The sequence below is a fragment of the Ostrinia furnacalis genome, unplaced genomic scaffold (genome assembly GCF_004193835.3).
Source record: "Ostrinia furnacalis isolate ACB-3 unplaced genomic scaffold, ASM419383v2 OfSCF4536, whole genome shotgun sequence".
Classification (NCBI taxonomy): Eukaryota; Metazoa; Arthropoda; class Insecta; order Lepidoptera; family Crambidae; genus Ostrinia; species Ostrinia furnacalis.
The window spans coordinates 387,670-408,591 of record NW_021134775.1 but is presented as its reverse complement, the minus strand read 5'-3'; the positions used below and the strand labels follow the sequence as shown (position 1 = coordinate 408,591).

The 20,922-nt window shown below is 36.1% G+C and overlaps 2 protein-coding genes across 2 annotated transcripts; one reads left to right on the top strand and one right to left on the bottom strand.

Annotated features, from left to right (window-relative positions):
* Nucleotides 1-3,390: 3,390 nt before the first annotated feature.
* Prosalpha3 (proteasome alpha3 subunit) lies at nt 3,391-5,708 on the top strand. Its single transcript, XM_028314111.1, has 6 exons — nt 3,391-3,531; nt 3,660-3,702; nt 3,782-4,111; nt 4,468-4,598; nt 5,005-5,128; nt 5,514-5,708. The coding sequence occupies exons 1-6, from the start codon at nt 3,529-3,531 to the stop codon at nt 5,654-5,656; spliced, it is 774 nt and encodes a 257-aa protein (XP_028169912.1). The 5' UTR covers nt 3,391-3,528; the 3' UTR covers nt 5,657-5,708.
* Nucleotides 5,709-6,123: 415 nt separating this feature from the next.
* Nucleotides 6,124-9,729, bottom strand: LOC114359641 (uncharacterized). The gene is made up of 3 exons (XM_028314110.1): nt 9,328-9,729; nt 8,294-8,486; nt 6,124-7,097 (listed from the first exon to the last, which is right to left on the bottom strand). Exons 1-3 carry the CDS (start codon nt 9,628-9,630, stop codon nt 6,802-6,804), a joined length of 792 nt encoding a protein of 263 aa, XP_028169911.1. The 5' UTR covers nt 9,631-9,729; the 3' UTR covers nt 6,124-6,801.
* Between the last annotated feature and the right edge of the window lie 11,193 nt (nt 9,730-20,922).

The window sequence follows — 20,922 nt, the reverse complement described above, 5'->3', positions numbered from 1 at the left end:
TTTAATGGTATTCATTTATTAATTAAGCGCTGGTAGTGCCCAAAAGATATTTCAATTCAATTTTTCAATTTATTTATACCAAAAACAAAATACATTGTATAGGAAATTCACACAATCTGCATTTCAATTAAAATAAAATTAATCTAATTTAACCCTAAAATTTTATTTCACATACTAGAATTATTTTGTAAATAGTTTTTATCATTAGTATTTTTTAAATTTTAGTTTTTAAGTCATTTTAAGTTAATGTATTAATATAAGTGTCAGATTAAATAAATAAATAAAATTATTACACAATGCATAATGTCAAAATTAATTAATTAAAATACAATTAAAATTGTCCAGCAGTGGACGTCATTTGGCTGAAACGAACGAACGAACAATTAAAATAGAATAAAATAAATCCAATCTAATTCAATCTAAAGTCAATTGGTATTTATGTCAAATGAAATAAATAATAAAATTAATATTAAATACATTATGACAAATTCGACTGTATTATAAGATGTACGATAAGAAGACGTCATGTAAAGTGCCCCATAATCATAAGGGCTACCTTTTTTTTATTTACTATAGCTGACCCGGCGAACTTCGTACCGCCTTAGCGTAGAGATTTTCTTAATATTTTTTTCCGTAAGAACCATCCTTGGACTTCCACAAACATTTAAAAAAAAGAATTATCGAAATCGGTTCAGCCGTTCACACGTGATGCCGTGACAACGCGAAACGGGTTTCATTTTTATATACAGTGTGTCCGGGCATGTAGTGATCAAACTTTAAGGGCGTAATCTATGGACAATTTTATCGGTGAAAATACTTTAAATTTGGGGCTTAACCCATTTCTCGCATATTTACAAGGATTTAAGTTTTTAATTTTAAGTTTTCACCTCTTCCTTCAAAAACAAGTGATAGCGTGGGTAACTTAACATTAATAAGCAAATATTTTATATCATGCTATAGCCAATAAAATTATCTATTAGTAGAAGTAGAAAACAGTTACAAGTTTCATACATTTTAAGGGAGTAAGAATGGATTTAATTAGAAAAAAACACGACTTTTTTCACTTCATTTTCAGTTATTTTCCAACACAAGAAAAACCAGGTCGTTAAGGTATGTTTTATTTGCATTGTATTATTAGTATTTGAGCCATTCTACAAAACGAATGTAAATTTATTAGTCTACGTCTATTAGTTTCGACGTAATTGTTGAACAGAGATACCCATTCCCAGCGTTTTCCATAGTAATCAGAATAGGTTGTGTGATTCTTTCAGGCAGTGCATTTTCGCATGTCGCGTGCGCTATGGAAACCGCTGGGAAGGGGTATCTTTGTTCAACAATTACGTCGAAACTAATAGACGTAGACTAATAAATTTACATTATTTTTGTAGAATAGCTCAAATACTAATAATACAATGTAAATAAAACATACCTTTACGATCTGGTTTTTCTTGTGTTGGGAAATAACTGAAAAAAATGTGAAAAAAATCATGTTTATTTCTAATTAAATCCATTCTTACACCCTTAAAATGTATTAAACTTAAATCTGTTTTCTACTTCTACTAATAGATAATTTTATTGGCTATCGTATGATATAAAATTTTTGCTTATTAATGTTAAACTACCCACGCTATCACTTGTTTTTGAAGGAAGAGGTGAAAACTTAAAATGAAAAACTTAAATCCTTGTAAATATGCGAGAAATGGGTCAAGCCCCAAATTTAAAGTATTTTCACCGATAAAATTGTCCATAGATTACGCCCTTAAAGTTTGATCACTACATGCCCGGACACACTGTATATAGAAGAAGACTAGCGGCCGCCCGCGACTTCGTACGCGTGGACCCCGTTTTACCCTTAGGGGTGAAGTTACGAGTTTTTTAGGGTTTACCCGGAAATTATTCAAACTTTTCTCGCTGTAAAAACCATCCTTGGACTTCAACAAACATTTTAAAAAAAGAATTGGTAAAATTGGTCCAGGCGTTGTTGAGTTATGCGCTTACCAACACATTTTGCGATTCATTTTTATATTATAGATAGATATAGATATTTTAACGTTCATAAGTGCCACTTGTGGTCTAAATTGAATAAAATATTTTTAATTTTGATTTTGAATGGACTTTAATATATTTTAAAGTGCAGTGAGGTGAAACACTTCGAATTTGAGCGCACATCCGCTTTGGCACCGCACCCGATAGCGTCTTGAAACCTGCTTACGGGAATTCTAGTCTCCATGGAATCGTTGCAAAAGCAACAGAATTAAAACACCCTGTTCTATTATACAACATGCAATAGCAATCAACACTTAACTTGACATTGGCAGTTAAAAACTTCCCACAGAGGAGGTTTGGTTGCCATTAAAATAATAGATTTTTTTAAAAATCATTGGATAATATTTTAGCCGTTATTACACCAAAATTAAATGACGTCCATCTATTTATTTAAAGGCCTCCCCAAAGGATTTCCACAACGACCGGGTCCTGCGCTGCCGAGTCCAAGTATTTCCCGCGATCTTCACCAGATCGTCAGATGTTTTTTCGATACTTTTACTTATTTAATTGCCTAAACGTGTGGTTTAACGGGCGGCAATATTCATCAATAATAATGCCTAGAACACAGTATTGGTATAATATAATGTCAAAATGAATAATTAACTGTGGCTTAATCTCATTCCTCAATTTTTTTATAGCCTTCCCAGCTACTCTGAGCAAATGTCAAGGAGTGATGTCATAGTCGCGCCTGCAAGTGGTGACACTGTTTTATAAGCCTACTATTTAGAAACCAAATAATTATGTAGAAAATCCAGACATCATTTGTTTTTTGTTTTTGAATGAAGTAGTATTGGAGCATACCCAACAAACAAAACAATTGAGATATTAATAAATTACTTACAGCTTTATGATGGCTAATTGTCTTAATAAAATGATTGTCAGCTTTATTTTTAGTTTTGGTAAAGTAAAGGGATGAAAGATAAGTCATAATAGGGTGTCAGTTTATTTACTGAAAAATTTTTTTTTTCTAAATACATTATGATCTGTCCCGCTTTTCCCAAAACATTTTATTGTTTATTTCAATTGAAACGTATTTGAATACTTAGGATAGACATCACTAGTTAACATATTTTTTTTATATACGCATTGTATGGCTCGGGGTCAAACTCTTTTAAGCCAAAATATTTTCATTTTTTAGACCAGCATTTGGCATAGGCGCAGTTATTTTTATCGTTTGATGCCATTTAATGCTCGCGAAATAACAAATACGTACAAATGGCGCTTTAACAACGTCTGCAATTTGCACAAAGTTATATCATTAATTGCATTCGCAAAAAGACGCGTAGTCCAAATTAGTTGTAACCTAATGCTTAGTCACTTCAACCGCAAAAAAAAAAAAACAAATTAAGAAAAAAAAACGTCAAAAGCAAAAGTTTGCTGTCATTGTGCGGCATCAGAAACAGTTTTTATTTTCTCAATTCAAGTAATAAATTACCGACTTTTGTTGAAGTTTTAGTGATATTGCAACAATAATCTAGCAAAATGGTAAGTATTTATAAATAATTGTCAACGAAATATTTCAAAACTAGCCTTGTTTTAGGTTAGATTTAAATGTTGCTTGGCATAGTTGCTTGGTCATTCCGGTCTCATATTATTTATTTGATATTTTACAGGCACGTCGTTATGATACACGCACGACAATATTCTCGCCGGAAGGTAAGCTTAATAATGACATTTACATTATACATTTTTAACTGTAAGTAGTCAATTTTCTAAAGTATTCTTCTGTCTACAGGCCGGTTGTACCAGGTTGAGTATGCCATGGAAGCCATCAGTCACGCTGGTACTTCACTAGGTATTTTAGCCACAGATGGCATTCTCCTAGCTGCAGAAAGAAGAAACACAAACAAACTTCTTGATGAAGTGTTTTTCTCAGAGAAAATCTATAAACTGAATGATGACATGGTGTGTTCAGTGGCTGGTATCACTTCAGACGCTAATGTCCTCACAAATGAACTGAGACTGATTGCCCAGAGATACCTACTACAGTATGGAGAGTCAATTCCTTGTGAACAACTGGTTTCTTGGCTGTGTGATGTGAAACAAGCCTACACACAGTATGGAGGTATGTAATAGAAATTTTTGTGTTTTTATAGACTTAATTTATTAAGGCATTTGGTTACAAAAGTTGATAAAAATGAACTTATTATGTTATGTTTATGTGTGTTTATGCATACAATGAATCTTACAGTAATTCATAAACTTTGAAGCCTTCAAGATGATCCAAATCCAGATATATTTATCAGTTTATCAGTCATCACTCTTGTAAAGATCTAACACTAAGTAAAGAATATCATGTTTTTTGTTGGAGGCACATTATTAAATCTATAAAAACCTCACACTCCCTCCACACTGATACAAGTCAGGTAAAAATTTCTTTGATTCCAAGTATGTTAATTGTAAATAACACAAATCTTTCAGGCAAACGGCCATTCGGTGTGTCCATCCTCTACATGGGCTGGGACAAGCATTACGGCTACCAGCTGTACCAGTCGGACCCCAGCGGTAACTACGGTGGGTGGAAGGCCACTTGCATTGGAAACAACAGTGCGGTAAGCATTTTTAAAGTACTTTATCATCATCATTACAATCATAGGATGTCCCTTCCCCGAGTTTAGGTATATTAGATTCCTTGCACATCTATTATTGCAAAATATAAACTATTTAACAATAATTCATGAAATCATATTCATCATGATCAAACTTTATAACAGAATTTTTAACATAAAAATACATGATTTTCTATTGTATGACATTATTTTCTTGTTGTTTTGTAGCAAATCTCTAAAATATTATTGTGTGTGACCTTAGATTTTTATTTATACAATGTATAATTATGTTGCTACCTACTGACCACAACACTAAACATTATCTCATGAATTTGCCAGTCCCTTGTTTTCTAATGTAGTACTGTGAATCTTATTTATTCATTTACTTATTATTTCAAATTATTTTCAGGCTGCGGTTTCGAGTTTGAAGCAGGAGTACAAGGAGAATGAGACAACTCTGGCTGAGGCTCAGGCACTCGCCATCAAAGTCCTCAGCAAGACCTTAGACATGACTAAGCTGACTCCGGAGAAAGGTAAAAATCATAAATCTAGCGGTTAGATAGATGAAATAGCTGTAAACTAAACTGGCTAGTGATGAAGAAAATATCTGTTAAAGTTTGGTTTCGACCTTCTCACACTTGTCTTGTCCATTAGGCTGATGTTTCATGTTGTATTCTGCTCATTAGAGTGCATGCATACTTATTGAAGAGACAGCACCAGATTTTATTTACCAATATCTTCCTATGATTTAACGTGACGCTTACATCGCTACAAGACAGCATTCAACACAAATGATCTTCGTGACCTGTGTGTATTTGTACATAATTTCTTCAAGTCACTTTTACCACCATTTTGTGAAGCCGAGGTGTGTTTCACTTTAAGAAAAAGAATTCCAACAGTTTATTGTTTCTATTACAGTGGAAATGGCGACCCTCACTCGCAAAGACAACAAGACCATTATCCGGGTGCTGACCAGCTCAGAGGTGGAGAAACTAATCGCCGCCTTCGAGAAAAGCGAGGCAGAGGCCGAGGCCGCCAAGAAGCAGCTGCCTAAGTCGTAATCTAATGTATTGTAAGGAACCTTTATTGGAACATTAAATATTCTATTTGGTACGACTTGAGTATGATTTCATAGAATGCAATCCAATCAACAATAATTTTAATTTTCGGGATCAACGATCCGTTGCATAATATGATCTATCGATTCGGTTTCAGATTACTATCGCTAAAACGAATATTCTTATGAGATTTAAAGAAGTTTTAATAAATAAAAATAATCAAAGAAAGAATGTGATGTTACTCGCAACATTTTGTAAGACATTGATATTGCTAAGTAACTTTTTGTAGGCGATTTGTAGTGCTAGCTGACCTAGCTGTGCTCATTATATTTTGATAATATTTATTGATGTAAGTAATGTTTCAAAGTAATTTGCATAACTGTGAAGTGTGAAGGCCATTAGGAAAATGCATGTCAACACAAAATTTTCTTCTGATGATACGGGAAGGACAGATGAAAACTCAAATATTAAAAAAAACATGTATTCAAAAACACACACTCAAAGGCATTAGACCACTAACAAACTACTTCATATTATTATACTAGCATAACAATACAAGTAAGACATAAATATGTACATAAGCTTAGCAATGAGTTAAAACGTTACGTGAAAAGAGCTGAGTTTAACAATTTTTAAATGATAATAATAATTTTTATAGTGATCCAAAATACCTACTGTTCGCAACATAAAATTTTTGTATGTAACAAGATAGTTACGCGTAAAATTTTGATATTATTTCTCATCAACAAATATTTTATTCTCACTCACTCATAATTTTTATGTGTTATCTTGGTTATTTATTATGCAAATTAAAAAACAATAACTTAAAATATCATTAAAACTAACTGTCCACTTACTCAAAATAATTCTTATTAAAATAATAATTAACAAAAGCAGGTCGGTCTATCCATAGGTATTAAATTCAAGTTCAGAGACAGATATGATAAATCATACCTGTCTCTATTTATAAGTAGGTATACTTATTTACTTTGGAAAATGAATAGCCAAACATTTTAAACTTGATTGATTGAGTTCTTATGACCAACTGCATTATTTATTTTCAGAAGAGTGGACACCTTAAACCTATTCATAAAACAAAATTAGGCAGTACTGTCGCCATTGGTCGAACCTTCGACGGTCTTAGTTAGTCACAAGTTCCTCACCATCTTAATAATATCTATAATCGGCTGGAACATCGTGTACACTAGGATGGTAGGAACAAACACCATGAGAGCAATGGACAGGCTTTCCCTAGAAGCCTTGAAGTAGTCCATATTGAAGCCCATTGTCATGGTAACGAGGCCCATGGCTAATGCGATGAGGCCGAAGCCTATGTGGAAGATCCTCATGGGTTTACTCTTGATGTTCAGACGCACCTTGGCAGAGAATAGCGCTATGATGCCGGATACGAAGCTCACCATTGAGAATGCTAGCGCGATCACTCCTGTAAGATAGAGATTAGTAGAAGAAGTTAGTGAGAACCAAACGGTCGAGTTAACGCGCACCACAGCCGTAACGTCAAGGTGCGTACGGATTGCAATTTGCACGTACCCTGGACTGGACTGGTCCATACATACATGGACTAGGCGTTCCGGCTACGCGTAAACTGAGTACGCGTACCAGGGTACGCGCAATCCGTACGCACCTTCACATCGACGCTCTGGTACGGACACAGGGCGAACGAGAGATGTGTGCGGGTGTGCAAGGGAGAGATACATTCCAGCCAGGTGCGCTGTTAGCTCGATCGAGTTGTAAGTAGGTATTACCAGAAAATACGGGTGTCATCCCCCATCTATACTATTAGGACCTACGCACGCCACGTTTATTTCCGCACCGTTTCGGTGCATGTTAACCAAGATAAGTAATGCTGCAAAACATGAAAAGGCATCCGTTGCAATTACTTACTTTGCCACCTCTTAAGATTTTGAACGAGTACACTTAGCTAAATCAAATGAAAGATTAAATAAAAAACTAACTATAAAAGTATGAAGTTTAACAGACGAAGCATTCGGTCTAAATAATGTGTTAACATTTTAAAGTGTGAGATGCAATTTCAAGTATTTCGAGATAAAGTTGTTTCGCCTTTATCTTTAGATATTTTATCGAGAAAAAGATAAATTTCTTAGTTATCAATTTTACGCCAACTTTTTGAGATTAATCAACGCACGCAACGTATCATTGCTCTGTGAGGAAGGCACTCCTTTGAAGACGGTGAACTCTGATTCATCCACTTTAGGATTTTCACACTGCTCATCATAACCATGGCACCATCTTACTTTAACCACTTTAACTAACTATAACAAACGTCACAAATCTGTCAAACTCCATACAAAAACACCGGTTATGGTTATCCATAACCGGTTTTTTTTGTTAAAGTAAGGTGGTGCAACCCAGCCTAATGGTTTTACTTGCAAATAAGTTAAAATGTACTATATATACCTAGTCTGATATGCTGTTGATTACCTACAGGTCTGTGACGTCGTTTTGTATGAAAGTCGCTAAATGATTACTTAATGCCCGTTTTCACCATCAATCCCTAATTTTTAAGTGACCCGTATGAAAACAACAGCAATAGGGGTCACTGAAAAAATATGGATCGATGGTGAAAACGGGCATAGGACTAGGAATCTTAAGACTCACCACAAATGCCATGAGCGGTGGTGACAGCCATGTCAACCCTAGCCAAGCCCAAGAAAGTGCCGGCGATGACGAATATAGACCCGATCAGCTGCAGACACCCGTGCACGATCCGCTTCCCATCCTCCGACATGTGGACTGACCAGGAGTTGTGCTTGTTCAGCGTCAGAACTGCCTCCACTAGGAAGAGTTGGTACTGGAAAGAATTTTAAGTTGATTTGACAATTTTCGTTGGTGTGCACGTGAGGTGGTTGACCTAAGGCCCGCTATTCAGGGAGACACAGCTTGGAACAGCTAGTATCGACAGTACAAGCTGCGACTGCACAAATACTCGGAATATACAGGCCAAAGGCTTCCTCGTTGTGAATAAAAAAAGAAAAAGAACTTTGCCGTATTTTGGCTCTCGCTCATGAACACTTAGTCTGAGTTGCACCACCTACTTACTTAATTTTAACCGTAAATATCTATAACGTTAACCGGTGTTCTTTGTATGGAGTTTGACAGTTTTGACGTTTGTTAAAGTTAAAGTGAGATGGTGCAACTCAGCCGGAATTTGAGAAAGAGATGGTTCTTTTGCCTCAGATGGGAATTGAACCCACACGGCTTTTCGTTTGCTGGGCATCAGTTCTGACTCTGACTGCTTAGTTATGTGGACATTGAGTAAACACATCGCATTTTTTGGAGAGACGGTTAAATTAAAAAAGCGGACATCATCTTGCTCGTTTTAGGGTGTAGGTACTTACTTAGTAATGTTAATTTTTAAGCATTGTAAAAATGGCTTATTTTTTATGGATTGTTTAGAATAGGTAGGTACCACTGATAATTTGTGAAAGAAGCAGATTCTGGGTAATATCTTACTATGACTAAGTTAGTTTACGATATCGCTGAGTGTTAGATAGGAATTTGATAATATTTCCCACATTTTACTGCTTAGACCTATCTTTTCGAGAATTTTCTATCACTATCTTCGTTCGAATTTTCAAAGATGCCAGAACAAAACATAAACCACTAGATTAAAACCACAAAAAATCACATACACCAGTGCCCGCAAATACGATGTGCAGCGACAAGTTGGTGATCCCTCCGTTAGATTCCGACGTCAAAGCGAAGTGCCAGAGCACGAACACCACGATCGCCACCATCATGTGGTGCAGCAAGTTGAAGAGCTGGCATATCGCGTTCCAAGCGGAGTCCCAGCTCCCATTATACATGGCACCACTCTCTTCATCGTAAACGGTCGGCGCACGCGTCACTTCCGCTTGTTGATACGGCACATGTTCCCTCACTTCGAAGACCTCGATTTTTTCCACGGACTGATGACTCGTGCTAGGTCTATCCATTTTTGAGCTCACGTTATAGACCCCACGAACCGTTTTTGGGCTGTCTGACACACGGTCACATGGATCTACGTCGACTAAACTCAAGTTTCGTCGGTGGAGATAAAGGTGTAGAATCGATCGCTTCTCCCTTATCAGAAATTGACAGTTCAGATTAGGATCTTGCGTAACGTAAGATGAAAACATTTGCTCCAAAGATTGCGATAATCTAACCTATTCTTTGGGTATGTCGAAATGCTTCTGCATGAGTGCTTTGACATCGCAATTCTTAAATTCTTGACCTAATTTCTTTAGTATCAATGTTACTGTATGGGTAGGCGCATGGTCTGTCGAGATACCTTCGTACCTATTTTACTTTATTGTCTACATGTAGGTACCCACACACAACTTATTATGTAATGAGATATGAAATGAGTAAATATAATAATAAATGAGGGCAGCGCAGGACCGGCCGTTATGAAAATCCTTGGGGGCCTTTGTCCAGTGGATTTGGCTGAAATGAGGTTGTAATAGGTATCTGCAGGTTACAAATATTTGGCTCATTCACACCGATCTGTTCAGTTTATTATTTCAACTATGGAGCATTCAAAGTTCCTTCATAACTAACTTCTAAAGTATAAAAGTGAAGTGACCCGTTCTTAAAGCAAGCACCTTCATTCAAGCTTTTTTTACCATCTAGTAATATCACTCTCTCGTAATTTCGGTGATCAACCACGCTATCTATTAAAAATAGACTAACTACGGTAAGAATTTTTTGAACTAGCCGCGGTGTTAGGGGTCCCGCCCCCAATTAATTTGGGGGTAATGGATGCTCCCGGGGCGACGTGGAAGCGGCGAGGCGGGACCCCATTTGTCACCGGGATGATCACAAGTCGGGGTCATTTGGAACTTGTTTCAGTTTTTTTTATGATTGGAGTCTTGGGCCTATAAATTACGTAATTTTTTTTTAACAAGTACAAGGATCATAATTCTGAAATGGGCGCTTCAAACTCGATTCAAGCCTTCAAGCATGATAGGTTTAAGGAGGTATTATCTGATCTTTAGAAATTAAAATGAGATCTATTGAATAAATATTGAAGATACAACTAAGGGAAAACAAACTATCAATCCGTCACAATAGAAGTGTAAAGTGTACAAATTAGATACCATTTGGCAGCTGGTGATGAGTAAATCGGTCCTGAAGCGTTCTTACTTACTTATTTATATGACGAACAACCTGCTGCTACTATTATTGGTTTAATTTAGTGATGAAAAATTAACTCTTTAACATAAACTAACCATGGGTTCATAAAACTAATACATCTCTGGGATGGAACAAGGCAAAACCATGCGGTTGTTAGTTCGTTACCTGTACCATGTAACTCTACGCCGATGTAAAGTTGGGTGTTCACTTGACTGCAACAATGGTGGTGTTTTTCCACTGCAATGCCTTAGGGTTAGTCAGTGGTAGGTTACAGAAGAAAAGTTAAAAATACTTAACTATCTACAATTTAATGGTTTTCAGAGGAACATAGCTTAGGTTGATACTTATCTCTACATTGGATTTCCAATTCGTATTCGGATTGCACAAATTGTTGGATGTATTCCTTCATATTTTGTGAATATTCGAATACGATTAGTTATCAATTAGTTAAATAACCCTCCTTCTGACGCAGTCGGATAAAAAATTCGAACATACAAAGTTTCCTGAAAGATAAATGAAATGATTTAAATAAATCCTTGATTACAATCTTTTTGTGTAACTTCGTGTAGATGCGCTTTAAGGTAGGTACTAGGTACATTTTATTACGTTGTTCTTGTTTCTTTCAAATAAGCTAGTGTGTATACCGCTTTAATCGGTCAGCTGGCCAGCATCGATTATGGTCGATTATCGATTCTGATTTATCGAGCCGCGGACGCGTCGACGTGCGATTGTTTTTTTAACCAACAACGTCATGGTTTACGTGTAGATTTACGGTCTTGACGTATTTACTGTTGTTTACGATGGGAAAATCCTGTTGTAGAGTGAAATGTAGGTTTTTGATACAGGGTGTTCGCATAATTTTATCCTACAGTAAAAAGTGGAACTAGTGTAGTCCAAAAGATTAACAAAATATTGTTTAATTGCCCACAACACAAAGCGGAAGACACAAGAAGAGGATGAAATACATAAAAGAATTGGCACAATTTAGGCGGTCTTATCGCTATGAAGTGATTTCTCTCAGACAACATAGGAAGAGATAAGATGAAATTGAAGCATTACTAATTTATTAACACGCGCGTATATTTTGTTACAATGGGGTTAAATTCTCTAGAATAATGGTTTGCAATTAAATTTCAACCAAACCAAACAAGCGTTTTCCCTGGACACCATAATCATTACCCATCTCATATAATTACGAGATACGCTAACTTTCCTAAAGGGCAGGTCACTCCAAAGTCCGAAATTACCTAGGTAAAGATCAGAGTAAATCACCGACAGCACGCTCCACGTGACCACGTCATACACAAGCTTGTTAATTATTATAAATCGATGCACAAACTCTAGTAAAACTTCTACAAGTTAAATTAACTTTTATTGTTGTGGAGTAGAGTTGAGATTGTTTGGATGTTACGCTGTCATATCGATCGGCTGCATTCGATCATTATCAGTAGGGTAAACGCACATTACGTTTGAATGCAAGGGAAGATGTCTTTGTGGTTTCTTAAAAAAAATCTTATTTTTTATTTGTGTTCATTCGTGGTTTGGCGGCATAAGATTTCAAAGAGGCCTTCATCTCACTTGATACTTATTAAATTTCAAAAATCATTCATAGAATTAAAACTTGTTTACTAAAGTTATCATAAGTGAGGAACTAATAAATAAGTGTAATGTAAAAAAGTTACCATTATTAATAATTTTTATTAATTAATCTTCGTCGTAGTTTCTTATCTAAGAATTAATCATGGCATGACTAAAATGTCTTCTTTAAAGAAATACTAGTCCCTTCTACACAACCTATCCTGTAATTTTCTATCTCTCTCTTTAAAATAAGATAAAAAATCAAACTGCGGGATCCTAATAACCCTTCTTGAACGTGGTTTAGGTCTCTACTAACAATTACACGAGTCTAGGGTCCGTAGTTTAAATTAATTACTCAGTAACACGGTAAACAATGATGAGCTAAATACATACCTATGGTCTACTAGTGATGTGTCAGATCACGTGTCGATAGACGACTGGTTGGGTTTCGTGGCGGTGAAACTGTAGATCCTGGTTACACAGGTTGCAGCGTTGAGAAGAGGTGGGAATTTATTTTTATGTCGATAAAATTTATATCTTCTATTGGAGCTTTTCAAATCGCATAGGTATCAGGTAAGTAGGATGAACTACCGTTGATCTGCGACTTTTTGAGTTTAATTGACACGTTAGGTAGAACAAGGATGGTGGGCCTTGTGGGGTGGGCTTATCCAGAACCAGAAGACTATAGGTCGCTCTCACCCTCAGATCATAGAAGGGAATAGATGTGAAACGGGGGCGTGGCGCGTATCTCCGCGATATGCCCAGAAACGAACATCGGCCGCGTAGCTAGGTTAGTCGCGATTCAGTCGTACTAAGGAAATGTTCTCCGATATTTTGGATAATGCGACGTTACGTGCAATAAAACAAGTGAAACGAAAGAACTATGTCAACTATGTAATTACTATAAGAGCTAGTTGAAAGCCTAATATAGGCATTATTTTTGATAAACATGTGCGGTAAGCAGATCGCCATAATTAAAAAGTAAATGCGTGATAGTAGTTAATAATAACGTATAATAATAAAAAGGTTTTCATACATAAGCATTTTGTGAAACCAGTTTAGAGTACTTTAGAGCCTTGCCCCTAGCGATTTAAAGTATCGATATCTTGTCGACTGCATTTTATCTTTGTTCTCTCACTAGCGTTTTCAAAGTGTGCGTCACGTCACGCGGCCATTGATTGGCCATAAGGCACGCCTTCTGGCCAATCACAGCACTTTTAAGCCGGTTGCACATGTTGTCGTAGACTCTCAGTCGCTTTGTTTTTACACAGTTGAATGTGTGTGTGGGAGCTGTGGTGGGGGAAATGTGGGGCCACTGGTTCTCGTTGTAGTTACGCGCGACTTCATATCTATTCTCTTTCTATGATCTGAGCTCTCACCCAAGCACTTAGATTATCTAATGAATAGGATTCGATGATAGGAAAAAAACGAAAATAGAAAAGATCCCAATGGCACACGCCAATATTATAAATTGGTATATTTATGATCTGTGTATTTTATTGTTAGTTGAAGATAACCTTAACTTCTCATAACTAAGTATTGTGCCAGTGAAACTTTTAATACTGGGGTACATATTATGTTTAGTTAAAATGCCCCTAAATATATTCCAAAGTTAACGTTATCGTCTTCGCTTCATCAACTCGCATCGATGTCTGTCTATCGATATTAACCCCCTCTCTAACAGACCACACATAGTGGCCATTATTCCTGTCCACCTTACGGACACGGCTAGTAATCTGTATTGGTTTCTTATTAAGATATTAACTACTACTTGCAAACTCTGTATTAATGGGGGCCCTGCCGCCGCTGCGTTACTAGCTTATGATTATGATTCGAGTTGAATGAGCCTTTTTATGGCAATAAATTGTGTAATGGTATCAGTGTTTGACAATGTAAGCGCATCTAAAAGTATCTATCTGTTATTATTTTCCGAAGGGCAAGCAATACTTAATTGTCACGTCTATACGACTGGTAAAGAACCGATCATTTAATTTTTCTAACCTTATTTGAAGCTGCATCCTTAAAGATATTTTATTAAGGGTTATTTTGAAATAGTTAACCCTTTTTGTAATTAATACCTAGTATTATATTATCTGTGTTAATACTTAATTGATTTTAATTACTAATAGATTTGTCACTTTTAATTGTAGATACGTTCTCTGTAGGGTTTTGCTACAGATCTACTAAATTAGTCAGTTGATCTTCTTATTTGTTTACAAAGTTGCAAAAGTCTGTTTGCGCAAGAGTTTATAGAGTCGAAATTGTTAGCGAATGAATACATTTGATGCTATTATGCGTAGGTCATTGTGGGTTAAAAAAAGATTATCAATTCTCTTTACGATCCCTTTGTCAATGATTATTTTCAATTCAAATGTAAATAACCTCTTTTTCTCAGGGTCTTATGGACTATGAATGAAACGTGGTGATTGCTTGTCTACCTCCATTTCCTGATCCCCGCGTCTGCGTGCTAAATCACAGGATTCCTGTTTCTTGGGAAATTACTTTATATATCACATAAAATAAGCTGGGACTTTATGATGATCCGTGTCGAATGTGTAAGCGTCTCAGACAATCCTAAGGGAACCTAAGTTATTTTTGACGGGAATTTTCCCGTAATTTTTAAATTACACCCCGCGATGGCGGTGATTGCTCAATGATCGGGTAATTTGCTCGTAAATAAAGTTATTGAATTGGTCTTGCTTTGTTTTCGAGATGTTTTACAATTCTTTTTTATGTTAAGTAAGTATGGATTGAAACTAGCAATTCTCTCATGTTCTTATAGAGATATTAACCATTAAACGTCTCTACAAAGTCGTTTCAAGCCCTTTTATGTTGTGTGCCTTTATTTTATGTGTTTTTGAGACTGCCTAATTATTTTCTATTTCAAAAAACCAGTAAGCAAAAGCAAAAGCAAAATGATTGGCAAAATAGGAAATGCTTGTAGAATGTATAATCATTTTTCAAAGCCCTTTCTTTGCTTTGTCACAAGGAACCAAAACCCATGTTCAGTCAATCAAAAATCGATTCCAACAAATCGGTCGCACCAGCTTTTAAATCCCACATATATTCCACATTAAGTTCAAATAAAATAATCGTTAAAAGCTTTGGTCCCATAACTGTAACAGCGTATCTATAGTGACTTTTACTCAGCATTTTTAGTTTCTACCATGGACTATGGAAGCTAGGGCAGTCTGGATTTAACCGTGGAACAGAGCGGCGTATGCGCATGGAAACGAGCGGAAAATCGGGAAAAACTATTACGTGGTTTTGGAATAACATTGAACTTTTGGAAACGTTGTTGGTGGTGATTTTAGATGTGTTGTGATCGCAGTTTTGTTAGGTAAGTGTGAATTGATATTGTTGTTAGTACTTAAATAAGTTCAAGTAATGTTTAGAATTCGGTTTAATTAGGTAACTGATATTGCGTTTTCATAACAGTTTTCATAACATAAAATTCGTTGTAGATGTTAGAATAACAAATTATAATAACGACAAAATGGTGACATTGGATTTGTAAGTTTTGTTCATTAAGTAATACATCATAATTTATTGGCAACTTTTTTTGACTGGATCCAGATCACCTAATCATATAATAAAATATTAAATACTTAACCCTTTCTCTCCTTATTTTAGATTTTGTACATTTTCCCGCCAAATGACATCGTAGAGTTCACGTTGACAGGTCAATTGACTCGGTTTCGGTGTTCCCACACGTCCCCGATGCATTAACCCGGGATTTGCACAAGTGTTCCGTGTGGGTCGCTGGGTGTTTGCTCTAGGGGTCTAGGGTTGCCAATTTACCATTACAGTTTTAAAAAGAATAGTACCTTTTTTAAGTTTGACAGTTTTTTACCAGCCAGTATAAGCTTCATGGCATATAAAATGGAAATATTAATTAAGATAGTAATTGTAAAGTAACCACAACTTGAATTGGAAGCACATTCGGTAAAGAAGGACATATTCATTGTACTGTCTCGCTGCGAATATCGCTGCACAATGTAAGTAACTAGGTACGCTCTTTTATGTAAGTTTTAAAAAATCGACGCACCTAAGATAATTATCTAAGTTACTAAGCTTTAGAAAGAAAGAAAGAAAAAATATTTATTTGTTACTAAATGATTATTGAATTAGTGCAATATTAATTGTAAATGTAAGTAGGTAAGTGGCTTTGCAGCATCTTATTTTAATCTCCATCCCTACTTATTAACTATGTGTCGAAGGGCTATTTAGGTTCCGTATTTTGTAGAGTCCAGTAATGAAAATGTGAAAATTATTTAAATAACTATGATGAAACTTAATTGTAGGCAAAATTCTATTAATATTTTATTTTGGACAAAGTTTTGAATTAAACAATATTTATACACAATGTGTCAACCCTACGCTAGTTGATGCGACCACGTGCATGATAACAGGTTATTCTGCCCGCGGCTCTGGTGGGTTACGACGAGCGCGGAAGGGTTAAAATACTTTATTGGAGGAAGTGTTGTCTTGTCTTGCAATTTTTATCATAGCCATTAGAAATGAAACTTTAATGAAAATGAATTAAATTCTATTTCGACGACTGTAATGTATGAAGCTTTTTGCTGTATCATTGTGTGGCAAACATTTAAAAAAAATATTTTATTTCTAGATATAAATTAGCTTCTATCCCAACCTATAGAGGTTGGGAACTCTACTTATTTTCTTGTGATAAATTTCTCTGCAGGCTTTTTTATAGATAAACTTTCCTCGAGATAACTCAAGTTAGTTTTTGCTGTTAGATTGCACAGTTTACGATCATAGATCACAACACTGAATATCACAGCTGAACGGATTTATACTATCCACATTTTAACAACTAGCTTTCCGCCCGCGGCTTTGCCCGATTGGAATTTTGTCTGTCACAGAAAAACCTTATCGCGCGCGTCCCTGTTTCAAAAACCGGGATATAAACTATCCTATGTCCTTTCCCGGGACTCAAACTATCTCTATGCCAAATTTAATCAAATTGGTTCAGCGGTTTAGGCGTGAAAGCTCGACAGACAGACAGACAGAGTTACTTCCGCATTTATTAGTATAGATTATACAGACAGTACATCAAGCTACACTCTGTAGCATCGTGTGTATTTGTAATAAGTGCGACTTTCCAATAAAAATGTATAATCGGATGTGTTTTCGACTGTACAACTAGTGCATCGCGATCGTGCGCGCGCGCCTGTATTTTCATAGCGCAGATCAATGTCGCGATTAATCCTTCAGAAATAGAGCACTGTTTTAATATTCTAAGGTTCATTCTACAACGCAAATAAAAATACCACTTTATGGGTTAAGTACCCACACTACCCGTTGATGACGAAAGAGGCGAACAGAGAACAGAGTTAAAAGAACAAACCACACATGTAATGCAAATAAATAATTTGATTTGATTTTTTGATTTGAACCATAACCCATCATGAATGACCTTCTTCTTCTTGTTGCGTCGACAACGAACCTACACAGCGTCAGCCCAAAACTCCGCCACAAGAGTGTTGTCAGTAGCCTTAATTTAATCTTCCTGCGTGCAGTTGTTTGGGCACGCAGGGCACGACATCATGTGCTTCGTCGACTGGGGAACAAAAGCACACCTTGCACTCCAAGTTTGAGCCATCTAAGAATCCCCACCTGTACAGATTGTCCTTACTACGGCCGACCTGCGTCCAAAGTTTATTTAAAGATTGATATAATGAATGATAAATGTATGGGTGGATTTTCTTTTGTTTTGCCCAGTAGTAGGGGACTTATGTAATGGGCCCAATCAGACTTCCAAATAATGCAAGAACAGCTTCTAAGTGTAGTCTAACTAATATCTTAACTTTATAACAGACCATGTGTCTCTCCATAGATTCAAACCCAAGACCCTATCAGCCCAACGCTCTATTATAGTAGTCAGTAGTACAACAAGCAGTGCATCATGATTGCACGAGCGCAGCCGCAGCATTTACATAGTCGCCTGCGCAGATCACAGCTGCGATAGTAATGCCCTCGGGGTATAGACAGCGCATTACAAATATATTTTTACTGGAAAATATAACCTATTGTAACTTATATAAGATGCCCTTATTGTGTGCCGTAGACTGTACCTACAGCATTGAAAAAGGGGCTTTGCTGAATGAGTTCTTTGTCAAAATGTGGGCTCTATCATTGATCTACGTATACTATAATATAAATGTGAAAGTTTGCGAAGCTGGATGGATGAATGGATAGATTCTGATTAGACTTTACAACTTAAACGTTATTTAAGTACCTAGGTACCTACTTCACTACTTTTAGGCCTCCGCTAAAACGCGCGCTTCTGTAGGTTTTGGAGGCCCTTATTCAAAGTAGATATTTGGGACAGTGATAGCAGACAACTCTATAATCTACTTAGTATAATTTCTGTATTTTCAGTCAAATCGAGGGGCGAAATTCGTGAAGAAAGACTCGAAATTACGACTATTACAAGCAGCCCTGCTGATGTAATTATCACTGTAGTGATGTGTGTAAAAGTAATTTATCGAGTCAATAAACGTAAAAATAAATGAAAATAAAATGTACTGAAATCAGTCCACTTACTTGAGCTAGTCGATAAATATCTTTGAATCCAAATGATAATTAAAAACATTACCAATCTAACTTGTAACAGACATTGGATACGAACAAAACTGGCTTAAGATAGGTACTAGTCATGAAACCTAGATGCTTACTACCAGTGGTTTCTATAAAGTTAAGTGAGCATTGAGACTAATGCTAGCTATGAGGGAAATGTGAGAATTTTTACAGCGGTATTAAAATATTAATAAGTAGCCCGTCCGGCTCAGGGTAGCGGAGAAATAAGATGACATCCTGGCTAGTGATGTGCTGGTGTAATCACTTATATCGAAAGCAGTATTTAATTTATCGTACGTCTATTCTTCCATTTCAAGGCATTTGTATAAACTTCAACGTTCCAGTAGTTGGTTCTAGCAGGAATGAGAATCTATTTTTCAGTATCTTATTACAACTTAAAAAAAAGCTTCTAAAAAGTGTAAGCTTGTGTAAGTAAGTGTATTTTTGTAAAAAGTTTTTGACACTCATGAAATTTTTTCATTGTTCCTAGTACACTGTAAGGCTAGGCCTCAGCAAACGTATTTTAAGACGTCTTTCTGCTCAATAGCCCAACGACCCCAAGAAAATATCTGGCAGAACCTGAAGCAAAATGCAGAACATCTTGATACTGCTTTTTAGTTAAGTTTACATCCAGTTGTGGACGGCCATAATCTGAAATGAAGAATGATGATGATATTATCAGTTGATTCCTGATCTAATGATATAGCGACAAAATAAGTGCCCATCCCTAACCCACCATCATACACCTAACTACTTAGTAATTTAGCTGAATTACATTACTTAATGACAGTTTGTGGTATGAGTTCACATAATACTTCGTGTTTTATATTATCAATTTGTTAAATTGTCTTGCAACTTAGTCAGGGTAGTAAGGAACATTTAACGCGAAGAACTGACGTCAGCACATCAAAAGAAACATTTTAGGGTCTTATGATTTGGAAGTATAGAAAGAAGTTCTATTATGTATCAAAATATAAATAAGTGTGTAATTTTAGATATGAATTTATTCTCTATACGCAACTTATAAAAGTACTTCAAAAGTTTTGTGATAGATAGGCTTTATATTAACGTTAACATTAATATAATTATTAATTTAAACAGATTGGTGGGAAACCATCTCATGCAGCTAGATAAATTTGAGAGTTGGAGCCACCGAAGAAAAGGAAGATAAAAAATTTGGGCATAGGCCCAACCATATACTTTGTCTTTTTATTCAATATCTTGCTGTACCTACCATGTACCTGGACGTGTGAAAGAGTAATGAAAGACAATAAAAAATAATCAATGCGAATTATCCAATAAATTGTGAGAGCTCAACGAGAGTGTTACTAATGTGTGGATAGGGTTGCTTCTCATCTTAAAGTGTCTCATACAAATTCAGTTCTTTTTCTAAAATGAAAGTAATCTTAGTATTTCGATAAAACGAACATATAGGGATTTGCTGGGCTTTATTAAAAAAAAAACTATGATACTTTCTAAGAAAATTAACACGAAATGTCGCATTTTAAGTCTGCATTTTTACTTATAACAACCTGGCAGTGTAAGTCCCGTCAAAATCGGCGCCGTTTCCGGACCAGACAGACAGACTAACATTTATGTCAAAGCCAAATGTTATTTCATAGATTTTGTAAAATATTAATAGCCAACCCTAAGATCCTGATCGGCCAGGAAGCGAACCCGACACCGCTCGCTAATGCTCCTCTGTGACGGGCCGCAACCCCGGGATTGAGTTACCACGGTTGCCAACTGCGGAATGCAGGCGCAGATCCACCACCACAAAATGTCTAACTTCCCCAAAGGATTCTAAACTTTATGACTTTGTGTTAAGATTCAAAACCGAATGACAACTTTGTCGATTTGTGGTAGGAAGATATGCGGGTGAACACTAGGTGATGCGTCTATTATGATTATGTCTAGAATTTAGCTGGAAC

What these genes read in the sequence shown, in the direction of transcription:
- Prosalpha3 (XM_028314111.1), top strand. An exon ending in GACAATATTCTCGCCGGAAG is followed by an intron (nt 3,703 to 3,781) that starts GTAAGCTTAATA and finishes TTCTGTCTACAG; the next exon opens with GCCGGTTGTACCAGGTTGAG. An exon ending in AGCCTACACACAGTATGGAG is followed by an intron (nt 4,112 to 4,467) that starts GTATGTAATAGA and finishes CAAATCTTTCAG; the next exon opens with GCAAACGGCCATTCGGTGTG.
- LOC114359641 (XM_028314110.1), bottom strand. Translation starts at nt 9,630, where the DNA reads ATGGATAGACCTAGCACGAGTCATCAGTCCGTGGAAAAAATCGAGGTC. An exon ending in TCGTATTTGCGGGCACTGGT is followed by an intron (nt 8,487 to 9,327) that starts GTATGTGATTTT and finishes AATTCTTTCCAG; the next exon opens with TACCAACTCTTCCTAGTGGA. An exon ending in CACCGCTCATGGCATTTGTG is followed by an intron (nt 7,098 to 8,293) that starts GTGAGTCTTAAG and finishes TCTATCTTACAG; the next exon opens with GAGTGATCGCGCTAGCATTC.